This window comes from Poromitra crassiceps (genome assembly GCF_964638095.1).
Source record: "Poromitra crassiceps genome assembly, chromosome: 4".
NCBI lineage: Eukaryota > Metazoa > Chordata > Actinopteri > Beryciformes > Melamphaidae > Poromitra > Poromitra crassiceps.
This window is the reverse complement of record NC_139626.1, coordinates 18,900,526-18,914,268: the sequence shown is the minus strand read 5'-3', so window position 1 is coordinate 18,914,268 and position 13,743 is coordinate 18,900,526. Positions and strand designations below refer to the sequence as shown.

At 43.4% G+C, this 13,743-nt stretch overlaps 1 protein-coding gene across 1 annotated transcript in view; it reads right to left on the bottom strand.

Annotated features, from left to right (window-relative positions):
* The window catches only part of fasn (fatty acid synthase), a 55,942-nt gene that overhangs the window by 39,895 nt on the left and 2,304 nt on the right, over positions 1–13,743 (bottom strand). Inside the window, exons 2-7 of the mRNA XM_083635412.1 lie at positions 8,273–8,408; positions 5,204–5,356; positions 4,238–4,411; positions 3,400–3,600; positions 2,979–3,101; positions 403–518 (exon numbers count right to left, since the gene is read on the bottom strand). Coding sequence (XP_083491538.1) covers positions 403–518; positions 2,979–3,101; positions 3,400–3,600; positions 4,238–4,411; positions 5,204–5,356; positions 8,273–8,399 — 894 coding nt within the window. The 5' untranslated portion in view covers positions 8,400–8,408. The remainder of the gene's footprint in view (positions 1–402; positions 519–2,978; positions 3,102–3,399; positions 3,601–4,237; positions 4,412–5,203; positions 5,357–8,272; positions 8,409–13,743) is intronic.

The following is a 13,743-nucleotide window of genomic DNA, read 5'->3' as shown; positions in this document are numbered from 1 at the left end:
TCTGCTTTCTGCTGCCATGGAAGGCAACCAATCAGAGGCAGAGAGTGGGTCACTATCGTAAATATCCTAAATAAAATGCCAGTGCGGAAGACAGAGAAGGACTGTGCTGTGTATCTTGTATAGTGCTTTCATTTCAATGTCCTGATTTTGGAAGGAATAACATACAATTTTGATGTGCGAGTCATTCATCTTGGTGTGGCACACTGATTGACAAGCAAAATTGAAAATGGTACTTCATATCAAAAAGGTTGCCGACCCCTGCTCTAGTGAGACACATTACAGAGCGGTTTTGTTCCTGGATATGCACCCTCTAGTGATAGTATTACGACATTACAGAGCGCTTGTTTTCTAAAGCAGCCACTTTCCCTCTTACTGCATGTCAATGTAAGACAGCATGCTCACCTTGGTGCCGGTGCCATGGGCCTCGATGTACTCCACCTGCTCAGGAGTGATGTTGGCCTCCTGGTAGAGAGAACTAACCAGCCTCTGCTGCATCTCACCTGATGGAAACGTTACACCTGAGGGAGGGGACAGGAGAGTGAGAGAGAGAGAGACAAACCAAACCAAACCAATACATGCACCTTGCCTAAGCTGTTAGTTGACGATCATTTTAGCCATGTTCATATTGATGTCTATTTTTTTATGACTCTTCATATCTATTGTTAGCTGTAACCCATATCCAATACCAATATGAAATGACAGATGTTCTCCAGCTTGTTTTGAGCACATCAGTTAGTATGAGCCATTTGGTTTTGACTGAATGGGGAATTCATGCAAACAGTGTGAGGGGGTATAATATGTTGTTGATGGTGACATAATAGACATGAGACATGTAGAAGACCTTTATATGTTGGTGTGCTGAGGCCTGTGCTAAATCCTACAGCTGATATTTATAGCATAGGGTCATGGCCTCTTACGCAGCTCCTTGTGTACCAATGCAGGCTGCCACTGTTTCACCTAGTCAAAGTCACTTGCTTGCTTCATCCACTGACACAGCCCAGTGCTGCGTCAGTGGATCTGTGTATGTGGGACTCTTCACAAGTCAGAAAGTAGATCTACATATTTGTGGCTGGCCTAAGGAGAAGAGTCAGGTGCAAACATGAACATGGCCAAACTGATGATGATGTGACCTCATGACCTTGGTATAGGTCCTAGGTTCTATCTGACTTCAGGATAGTTCTGAGATATTGAACTTCAAAGTTTTCAGCATTCATTGAGTTAAATGGAGATTGATCCTTCCGTTTTTGAAATTAACACAAAAATATGCCAACAGGAACTCATAGAATAGGTTCATGTGACTAACTCAGTTTTGACAAAAAGGTCAGATAGAACCGTATAATACTAAGGTCAAAGGTTGGATAGAACATTATAATACGAAGGTCAAAGGTCAGATAGAACCTTATAATACCAAGGTCACGCGACCTAACGGCTTTCCAACTTTCAATACTTCAACATTATAGTTAAAAAAGTCAAACACAGCAGTCCTTGTCCTTATTTAGATTAAGTCTGCAGATGACATAACATTGCAGATGGGTGGATGGAGGGCGGCTCGTATCACGGTCCAGACACGCTCCCCTCACTGTCCAGTCACCGCCCATGTCTGTTTATAAACTGCTGCTGCACCAGCGGCCGAGTGTGTGAAGGATGACTAGAGGAAAGGTTGCTCTGTGTGTGTGTGTGTGTGTGTGTGTGTGTGTGTGTGTGTGTTTAAAGTGGCGGTGCAGGTCACCACTCTCTATTACACCCCTCTGCCTATTAGGCCTAGCTTACACGACAAGACTCGCTGCATGAAATGGAAAACTTTTGTTGCGTTTGGGCGTTCAGTTTCCATGACAACGATGTTATTGGGACCTGACAAAGCAAACAAGTGAAATCTTTGATCCCGCGATTAATGTTCACGCATATTGTTTGTGCATATTCATTAATTAAATGACCCTCAAGCTCACGGCCCAATACATTGATTTTCTCTGCCTCTGGGTTTTTATTCTTTAATGCAACCAATCTGCAGCAGTGTATCACCATTACTGACTTAATTCGTGGTCATTCTATGATGTGGATCATTCATTTAAAGTTTAGTCCTATGAAGCTGCATCAATCCAGCAAGAAATAGACAGAATACTAGAAGCTAGGAGCTTTTCCCTTAAAAATAAAAGCTTTAATTTATTACTGAGTAAATAAAAAACAGAACAAAACAGTTGACTCGCTAAAGGGTTAAATTTGACTTTTCAACCGTAGCCGATATTCCTCCAATTTGTCTGTGTTCTTTGTGTTCTGTGTATTTTGGGTCACACACAAAAACGTTGCAACGTGCATCAATAGGGCTATTACTTTATTTAACTGCCATTATGGTGAAGGTTCTAACCGGAAGTTTCCATTTTATTCTGGCTGACGACGCTGCTCGTAGTTGGTGATGACATTTGCAGCTAGGTGCTGCAGAGTGGTCACATCAGACAGTGTGAACAGAGCAGCTGGACTAGGTGCAGAGTGGTCACATCAGACAGTGTGAACAGAGCAGCTGGAATAGCTGCAGAGTGGTCACATCAGACAGGTGAACAGAGCGGGTGGACTAGCTGCAGAGTGGTCACATCAGACAGGTGAACAGAGCGGGTGGACTAGGTGCAGAGTGGTCACATCAGACAGGTGAACAGAGCGGGTGGACTAGCTGCAGAGTGGTCACATCAGACAGGTGAACAGAGCAGCTGGACTAGGTGCAGAGTGGTCACATCAGACAGGTGAACAGAGCGGGTGGACTAGCTGCAGAGTGGTCACATCAGACAGGTGAACAGAGCGGGTGGACTAGCTGCAGAGTGGTCACATCAGACAGGTGAACAGAGCGGGTGGACTAGCTGCAGAGTGGTCACATCAGACAGGTGAACAGAGCGGGTGGACTAGCTGCAGAGTGGTCACATAAGACAGGTGAACAGAGCGGGTGGACTAGCTGCAGAGTGGTCACATAAGACAGGTGATGTCTTTCTCACCCTGCTCCTTGTATCCGTCTGTGTTGTTGCCAGCGTTGAGCACTGTGGCGTAGACTCTCTTAGCCATGGACCGCTTGGTCAGCAGCACGGCCACCGCCGCCTCAGAACGGCAGTACCCATTTCCTGGGGACAGAATCATAAAGATGTGCCTCGACAATTGAAAAGGATAACAAATAGCAACAATGTCATAATGAAATATAGGATAAAAGACAACATAAAAAAAATAGGTTTTAAGAAAAGCTAGGCAGATGGATCACCACAAAAACACTTCTCAGTGATCTCATGTACAGCACATTCTTTGTGTGCGTATATACTATATACACACATATATATATATATATATATATATATATATATATATATATATATATATATATATTTATATAGAACAAGTTAAATGGGAGCTTGAAATTTCTTTTACCTGAGGAGTCGAAGGACTTGCAGGTTCCCTCAGGACTGAGCATGCCCAGCTTCATGAACTGCACCGAAGTGTTTGGCTTGAGCAGCAGGTTGACTCCGCCCACCAGGGCAGCATCGCAGTGGCCATGGCGAATGGCTTGGAAGGCGTTTTCCAGAGCCAGCAGGCTGGAGGAGCAGGCTGTGTCAATGGCAGTGCTGGGGCCTGGGGAGCACAAGGACAAGTAGATTCAAGAAAAGAAAAAAAACAAGAAAAAATAACCTATATTAAAATGATTTAAATTGATCAAAATCAGAATCACTTTTATTGCCACAATATGCAAGATTACATACAGGGAATTTGTCTTAGTGTAAGTATGCAGCGTAGGACTAGTAGGTGCAGAGTCATATCAATATTCAGAGATAAAAAGAAGATATCTACTGGAAATTAATAAAAATCAACAACACTTTCTCATTCCCATTCTCATTTTTCCACGCCACCGGGGCCCGGAGCTTGACCTGCGGGCTCGGTTCCGTGGCCGGGCCGCGAGTCCAGCCTGGTGGCATTACACCATTTCTGTGTTGAAAACAGTGTCGCGTTCCCTCGTGATGTTTAGGCAAGTAAAACAGCTTGGTTGGGCTTAGCCTGAAATGTACTTTGTGTGCACTGGGGAGGACATTTCAGTGAGCCTTAGTCAGCTTGCACAGATAGTGTGACCCCACTGACCTTGTGTTGGTTTGTGGCTAACTATCTGGAGCTAGTATGAGGAACAGCATGGATTGTGCTGAGAAAGGAATCTACCAATCAACCAACATCATCAACTAAATAAGAAAAGACAAGTGAAGAGAAGCCGTGAGCTTACCGTTGAAGTCGAAGAAGTAGGAGAGTCTGTTGGCGAACATGGCGCGCTGGCAGCCGGTCATGCTGTAGCCCAGCAGCTCCTCCGGGTCTCTGCTAAAGGCCTCGCCGGCCTCCGAGCCACTCACCCCGATGTACACACCCGTCCTGCTGCCGCGCAACGCCGTCGGGTTCAACCCTGCACCACAACAACATGAGAACAACACCACAACAACATGAGAACAACACCACAACAACATGAGAACAACACCACAACAACATGAGAACAACACCAGAGACCCCATTCATACAAGCAACCAGGAAAATACACAAGTCAAGGCACTATCCCCCACCATGATGCTTTTCACACCAGCCCTAACCTCCAGACTGAAAAATGAAGCCAACGTGGCAGTACCAAAAAGTGCAGTTCCTCAAATGGCCACTTGAGGCTGGCTCCAAAAGTGAGTAAATCCCCATAGACCCCGATGTTAAAATACCAAATTTCACAACACAAATAAACATGTTTACAGCCTGGTGGTGAGGGGGGGCTGCGGTTTTGGTCTATAACAAATTTCACCATTCATGACAACTGTACGTGGGTGTGAATTTTTATATAACTCACCCATTTATACAGTCTATGGCTGCAAAGAGAAGTCTGATTGTATAGACGGTTTCAACTTAACATACAAATTCTAAATTTCCCCCAATTTAAATCCTGTTGCAGTGTTTGCGAGTACAATAAGAATAACTGACAGTACATAAGCTAGGTTCTAAACCGTTCCCAGCAACACAATTCTGTGTAAACCGTCTATAGACGTCATTGGGGAAATAACCCTACTTCTCACTTGATTTATGACGTCTGTAAACACTTTCCTAGTTTATGGTCTCAATCGCTAGCTTCAACGGTCCACAAACCAATGGGTAGTCAGAGACTTTGTCCATATTTTTAACCAGTCTATTTTCACCCCATTTCCCTCCCGGTTCTTCTGACCTCCGTCCACGATGGCCTCGTAGGAGATCTCCAGCATGATGCGGAGCTGAGGGTCCATGGTGTGGGCTTGTTTGGGGTGAACCCCGAAGAAGGCTGCGTCAAAGTGGCTGATGTCCTTCAGCTTGCCGTTCCTCTTGGGCAGACCGTACAGACCTGGAAACAAATGGTAGATGATCAGTTTCTAAAGTACAGTGCACTCCTCTTATAGTGATCACTTTGGAAGGGTCAAATTGATGACTATAAGCGGATGATCATTAGAACATTATTTCTTGTGCAGATTACCATATAATTGACATTTGTATATTTATTACATGAATACCAGCTCAGTGGCCTTGTGGTTTGAGTGTCCACCCTGAGACTGGGAGGTTGTGAGTTCGATCCCCGGCCGAGTCATACCAAAGACTATTAAAATGGGTCCCATTGCCTCCCTGCTTGGCACTCAGCATCAAAAGGGTTGGAATTGGGGGGTTAGATCACCAAATGATTCCCGAGCGCGGCACTGCTGCTGCTCACCGCTCCCCCACGGGATGGGTCAAATGCGGAGAACAAATTTCGCACACTCAGGTGTGTGACAATCGTTGGGACTTTACCTTTACTTTAATATCTAAAGTCATGAAATTGACAGCTTCGCTATTTACTGAATGTTATAGATTAAAAAAATCCATACAGTGACTGTTACTGTAGGCCTCCAGCTGTTTCAAACACAGCGGTCTCACATAGACAGAGACGCAGTGATCTCTCCATTTACAGACAGACATGCACCCATGTATCGCGTGTATCGCTGCAAGATATTAAATACACAATAAACAACTGCATTATGTATTGTTATACATGTTTGTTAATGACAATGTATTGTCTCAATTGAATGAAACCCAGACAAACATATCCCAACATCAACTAAAGTGATTACGGTAAGTCAAACATGCATTATCTTATGTCAATAATGTGTTATTCATGTTGTAGGCCTACCTGTTGTAAAGTGTAAACTCTTCATGTATTACTTAAACATTCTGACATGAACAAGCATTACCTGATTAGATGTGAAAACGGTCTGTTGTGAATGTGATTCAGATTCAGAAATAACAGATCGTTGTTTCACACCTAATCATATTACTTCGCAAGAATTCTCTCAAGAACTCTCAAGAATTCCAGTCCATGTTGTTGATTTCTAAACAGATTAACTGGCGACACCTCGTGCCAAATAGACGTTACTCATGGTCAATGCAGGCAGTGCTGCTGCACTAGTTTTGGTGGAGGCTGGTAAGTTAGCTAGTTTAGCATTTGGTGATGGGGCACTTTGCATCGGGGTGAATTTTTGTGATACCAAGCGCTCCACTGTACATTATCCCTCGTCAAAGCAACAGGACACCTTCCCATTCTCTTTCCCTCCTCTCGCTATGCAAGGGTCGTCTCAGGGCCTTCAACCTCTGCTTTCCTCCTTTCTCAGTCCAAACCTCCCCTCCCCTCCCCTGTGGCCTGGTGTGGGTGGCCTGCCTGAGCGCTGTCGGCTGGCCCGGTCAAACACTTTCTTCAGCACATGAATGTGAGCTCTCCATGGTTGCCAGGCACTGGGGGATAACAGGTTTCTTTCAGCAGGGTTTTTCCTGGCTCAGACAGTAAGCATGACCGGACCGCTTAAAGACTGCACTTATGGAGCGTGCAATGTGTTTCGAAAGCAGCCCAAGTTTCACACTTCAAGTCATTGTGGGGAAATGATACAGTACAAACGCTTGATTTGGGGTTAGTGTGTAGTCGGGGTTATCCTGATCCTGAATGCAAACACATCAGTCATCGTCAGAACTTACTGAGCAATGTGTTTTTACAGCACCTCCACTTTCAAAAAGGACGGCATTTCAAAGTACAAATGTGGAGGATGATGAGGAGGAGGCACGTAGGAATGAGCACTGCCAGCTCAGCGGGCTCCATTTCTGGTTATTCATAAAAAAGGAGGGAATGTTTGCCCTTGTTGTAATTAGCATTTAGTGTGTTTGCATTGAGATTTCAAAGCCTTATTTTATATTCCACTGTTCCACAGTTGCATATTATTCCTTAAGGTGTTAAACACCTTAAGGAATAATAAACACTGTTTGCACTCATCTCCATGGGGTTAATGACAGATTAATTAAGTCCATCAGGTCTTGCCACCATAAACTGACACTTCGGATGAGATCATAAATGTTTACAGCTCTGCTCAGACATGTATCTCGTTGGGACAATAAAAAGTCTTGATTAGATCATTTGAAAGGGATAGAGACATGGCTTTATCTAATCACTGGGCTTGCTAAAGGCTTATCACAACTTTCCAGGTCAACACAGCAAGCGCCAACTTCCGCTTCTGAAAAATGATGCCAACGTTACAGCAGAAATAAACACATTTACAGCCTGATGTTCATTTAGTAAATGATGCTGCATGTAGAGTGCAGACTATGATTTGGAGGCACAGCTCGCTGATCCCAGACTCTGTCCGGCTCCAAATAACCAAGATGGCGACTCGAGGGTCAAAATGCTACTCGAGACTTCAAAACGGGAGTCCACAAACCAATGGGTGACATCACAGAGGCTACGTCCATATTGTTATACAGTCTACTCAAGCCTGAAAACTCCATAGTCCAACCCCAACCAGTCTGACTTAAGTCTAAACTTGACTAAAGTCTAAACTTGACTAAAGCCTAAACCTGACTAAAGCCTAAACCTGACTAAAGCCTAAACCTGACTAAGGTCTTAACCTGACTAAAGCCTAAACCTGACTAAGGTCTTAACCTGACTAAAGCCTAAACCTGACTAAGGTCTTAACCTGACTAAAGTCTAAACGTGACTAAAGTCTGAACCTGACTAAAGCCTAAACCTGACTATAAAGCCTAAACCTGACTAAGGTCTTAACCCGACTAAAGTCTGAACCTGACTAAAGCCTAAACCTGACTATAAAGCCTAAACCTCACTAAAGTCTGAACCTGACCAAAGTCTAAAGCTGACTTAAGTCTCAGCCTGAACTTCTGCTCTTAACAGCATCTCTCCAACTGTCTGACTTTGAACAATTACCCGTAGTATCCAGTCCAAGCATGTTCTCACCTGGCTTCCACCGCCGGTCGTCCTCCGTCACCATGTCCACGCCGTTGAAGAGGTTCTCCCAAAACTCCTCCAGGTTGTTGGACTCGGGCAGACGGCCCGATATCCCTGCTATGACTATCTCCTCCATGCTGGACTACTGTGGGGCACAGAGAGACAGAGAGCATGTGGGTTCAACATGAGAATAAGAGAGGTAGACGGGGCTTTTATCCACACTGGGTGGACAGTGAGAGTCGGGGAGAATGTAAGGTATGCGCGAGATGCAGGACACAAAAATGAAAGCAATGTAAGATAGAGGACAATAATAATAAACGGAGCAAAAAATGGGGAGAATTTGTGACGATTGGCATGTGTTTGCAAATAAGACCCATTCAGATTGAGCTGAGAGGAAGATATGGTGAAAACGTGCACGTAAGTAGTGACACAAAATAAATATTTGAAAGGCTCAGAGCACAAGGAGCTGTTATTAATATTGAGTATCGCCTTTTTAGTCTTGACCCAGTTCCTTGCATATTTAAAGTATTTTGAAGAATAACTTGGGGTTCCAAAGAGCCGCCTCTAACCGATTAACCAGACATTGAGTGAGTGAGTGAGTGAGTGAGTGAGTGAGTGAGTGTGTGTGTGTGTGTGTGTGTGTGTGTGTGTGTGTGTGTGCTCGTGCATGCGCAACACTCACTCACATACTATACACATTCAATAATGTAGGCAGTGGGAAACGTTCAGGGGAAGAGCAAAATGCTTTTAAATTCTCAACTAAAATGAAAATATGAAATGTGAAACCAATGCTCTTTGTGGAGTAATTTGCATATCAAATAGTTCCAGTTGAATTTGTATTTGATCGTGTGTAACTGGCAGAATCTGAGGTTCTGATACGCAAGGTCCTTCTGAGCACGCATGACAGAGCACTTACAGCAGACAATGTGGTCTAGTCACAAGCTACACATGAGTGAACACATCCATGTCCCACTGTACTGTCTGTGTGTGTGTGTGAGCGTGTGCGTGTGTGTGTGTGAGCGCGTGCGTGCAAGCGCCCAGCCCGGATCTTTGTTCCTCGTTTCTGTGCCACACCATTCCATGTCGGCCCTGCATTGAACCAATGAGCTCGCGGGGCGGGGCTAGCGGTGACTAGACGCAGTGATGTGAAGTGTGTTGGCACCTCAACCAAAGAACTTACAATTGCTGAAGAACCAAAGGCTAATTAGGTTGTCCCATTGCAACATCAGCGCACACTCGCACAGCAAATGATATCCTCCATTTTGGCCTGAAGGAGACCACCTCTAATTGGCTGTCATGGTTCTGTGCTGTTGTCCCATTGGCGCAAAGAGGCGTTTTGGTTTTGGGACCAAAATGGCAGTAGCGCTGTTGTAAAAAAAATAAAAAATAAACGCCAGAGCTTCGTCTCTTGCCTTCAATAGTCTTTGCCTCAACTCCACACAGGCAGCAGTCCTCCTGTCTTTTCCCCAGAACACCAGCTAGAACCTCCAGCTGAGATACACAATGGATCTCACTCACATCTAGTCTCTTTCAAGCAGACAGTGAAGTCCATCTAAAACATGATGTTCTTCAATCATCTCGTCTCTTTGAAGCGGACAGTGACTTCAATCTAAAACATGATGTTCTCCAATCTGCATGATGAGATACACACTGGATCTCACTCACATCTCTTTCAAGCAGACAGTGAAGTCCATCTAAAACATGATGTTCTCCAATCTGCATGATGCCATTGGCATTTTCCATCCTGTCTATTTGCAGACTGGTGCAGAGCGGGGCAAGCAGCCCAGTAAGACACACAATAACAAGAGATATTAGCGCTAATGAGGATAAACCTAGTGCTGGGCAACATGTTTGAAATGAGTTTGAAATGTTTGAGATTTGAGTTGAACTGAATGGCAGTGTGATTTCGAATCTAAAATTCCTTCAAACTTACATTTTGTCAGAGTAAAATCCACTTATGGTACATTTAGACATTGTGTGTCATGCTATCCCAAAATCACCATATCAGAATATGATTCTACTGAGATATGATAAACACTAATATTGAATGATCGGCCAGCCCTAGTTAAATAGCATCTGCCAATTTGAAGCCTTTTTAAAGCGTTACAAAGAATTTAATGTATTAGACATGCAGCACCTATCTTTCCTTAATAACACTGTCCACATGTCTATGCTGTATATATATATTATATATATATATATATATATATATATATATATATATATAGTATGGTATTGATGTGTGTTGTATATATACAGTATATATATATTTCCTTAATAACACTGTCCAGATGCCTTTTATGAAGTTCACTCTTTTTGTCTGTTGGTTGCATTTTGTCTTTCTCTGCCTGTGTGTTAGTCACTGCCAGGTCAGACAGAGGCAACATGCAAACCAAATACAATACACCACACACACACACACACACACACACACACACACACACACACACACACACACACACACACACACACACACACACACACACACACACACACACACACACACACACACACACACACACACACACACACACACACACACACCTGTCATCTCAGAAGAGTGACAGACAATGAGTCAACAGAGCCAAGAATCCCCATAATGCACCCTGGCAGCCAGTAAGTGACATTGCCACAGCATTGAAGAGGAGACGAGGGGCAAAATTTCGGCTGGGCAATATATCAATATTATATCGATATCATGATATGAGACTAGACATCGTAAGATGGTGATATATGGCATGAGTGTTGTCTTTTCCCGGGTTTAAAGGCTGCATTATGGAAAATATATAATTTTCTGAACTTACCAGATTGCTCTAGATGTTCCATTTTATTTGACCCACATAGTCATTATATCCACATTACTGATGATTATTTATCAAAAATCTCATTGTGTAAATATTTTGTGAAAGCACCAATGATCATCCCTACAATATATCATCGCAATATCGATGGATATATTTGGTAAAAAATATATAGATATTAAATATATAGATATTTGATTTTGTCCATATCTCCCAGCCTTAGTCAGAATGGCATCTCGTTGCTACAAAGTTGGCAGTGCAGATGTGTACAAGTCATTGGAACGGCCACATCCAAAAAGATTGTCATGAATTTGAAACCAAGCATTAACCAACTGCAGCAGAGATTGCTGCTCACTTTACATCAGGCAGAGTTAATTCAATATAAAGTTTATTGACAAACTTCCACAAGCGGGAGATGTTGGAGAGCATAAAAAAACCTCCCATACTCCTTCTTGTAATTACCACTCGGAAGCTCAACTGTAAATGCAATGTGAGGTAAGGGTGGCATCATTCCCACACTACAGATGTCAGGTCTACAATTGCTGATCAATTTTCACATAATGTCACTCACTACTACTGTATCAGCAGGAGAAGTAGGCTAAGCCAGCAACAGTTAATACAACCATCACAGCCATAATGTTGTGCAAAAGGAATACTAGACAGACACTGGAATTCACATAATGCATGTGAGAAACTCAGCAGCATCTCAGCACTAAATCTATCAGGGCAACAAGAGGCACCTGAGCTACCTAAAGGATCACCGTTCTTCCTCATTAATATGCAAATGTATGCACAAGGTGCGCCAAAATCTAATCAGATACTGGGAGAACCTGTGCTGCAAGTAAGAAGTTTCTATCAGGTATTTGTCCTCAGTGTTGCCAGATTGTTGGGCGGGTTTCCACCCAAGTGGGCTGTTTTGAATTGCATTGTGCGGGGGAAATGGGCTTTGGGAGTCGGTTCCATTGCTTGGGCGGTTTTGTCTGCGTTTTGACGGTTTTTCAACAGTTTTTGAGCTGAAAACCATCAGCTGTATCTGGCAACACTGATTATTCTTGAGTTACTGATTACAAGCATGTGTGGTATCGTTTCGTATCGTTTTGTATTTTTCCGATACCAGTGCTAAACACTGCCTGAACTGATCCTTTTTCAAATTTAAGGCAGATTTAAAGTGATTTTTTTTTAAAGAGGATTTCAAGCAGCACGCTCCAAACGATAATGTTAGTGAAGGTGTGCGTGGCGTGCTCCATGAAGTGCCGGTTTCGAAGCACCAGAGGGCGTGTATTTCACTCAGCAGCTCGGGGCATGCTGGCATATAAATGAGGCACCTACTGTAAATCTGCATTGCAATGTGGTACTGATTGTAAAGGACTGGTACCACTATCAGTACCCAACCATACACAACGCATACTATGGTGAAGGGCCATATAAAAGTGATCTTAGTGACACAGAGAAAACCCAATTGGTGACAGTCATTCCGGGACACCGAGCAGAAGCCGGATTGTCATAGCTCTCTGGGTCACCTAACAGGATTTGGCATCCATGGTGCCATGGGAGATAAGACCTGTTGTGCCACCTTCAGCACCGTATATCTAGCCTTACCTGGCCAAGATCACACGCTACCACCTTCAGCACCGTATATATAGCCTTAGTCCTGACTGACGGTGACCAGATCACACGCTACCAGCCTGACACATGACAGCACTACCCGCTGCCAGTCGGGCACAGTCAAGTCAGCACACACGCAGTCACCCAGCATTCCTGGATTCCTCACTTATATACCAGTTGAGTTTCTGCCTCCACCACGCTATCTTGGTTTAACTAACTCCACCGTGCTATCTTGCGCTGAACTAAAGGATGCAATTACAAATTAAAGTCAACCAGGAGACATTTCAGCACTGTGTTTTGGACGGCCTATCCAGGAAACTGCATACCTTTCAAACCAGACATAGATTAGGCTCGTCAAACAGAACTCCACAACAAGAGTGGACTTGTCACACAGCCTGCTGAAACATACTGATGATGATTACCAAATTCCATCGTTATTATAGCCTGCCATGATGCAGGGGGAGGGGTCCGTTTCTGGTTCACATAGTTCTAGCAGGAACATGCTATTCATGGTTTCAGTCACGTGGCCTTTTTGTTGTGGCTGACATCTACAGTAGGGGGAGTAGCCTACAGTACCTGTTTAAGTCTGTGGGAGGACTGTTCAAACCATGAACTCTTAACTCCTCTTCATACTTTGTACTTCGAACTCCATTCAAACTTTAAACAGGTCAACACTTTTAGTACTTAAGATTATTATTCAGCCTTTTGATACCTTTTGTAGACTACTTTTGGAAAAATCACAGTTAAAGTTCTATACTTTTTCAACCTTTATAATGGGAGTCTATGGAGCTGGCCTAGAGTGTGTGATGTCATAATTCACTCTACCAGACTTAAAGTTTACAGGCTGCACTTTTGACTAAGTCACTTTTCACACATTTAAAAACTGAAAGTTCACACACAAATTTAACACTACATACATAATATTAATTATATATCGCCCTTTCAGCTACTTCTGCTCTCACTCACAATGTCGATATATAAGTGATGGAATGTATAGTTTTTGACATATTAACATTTGTTTGACACTAGTGTTCCACTTTTACAGCATATATAGTGGGCATCTTGTTTCAAATT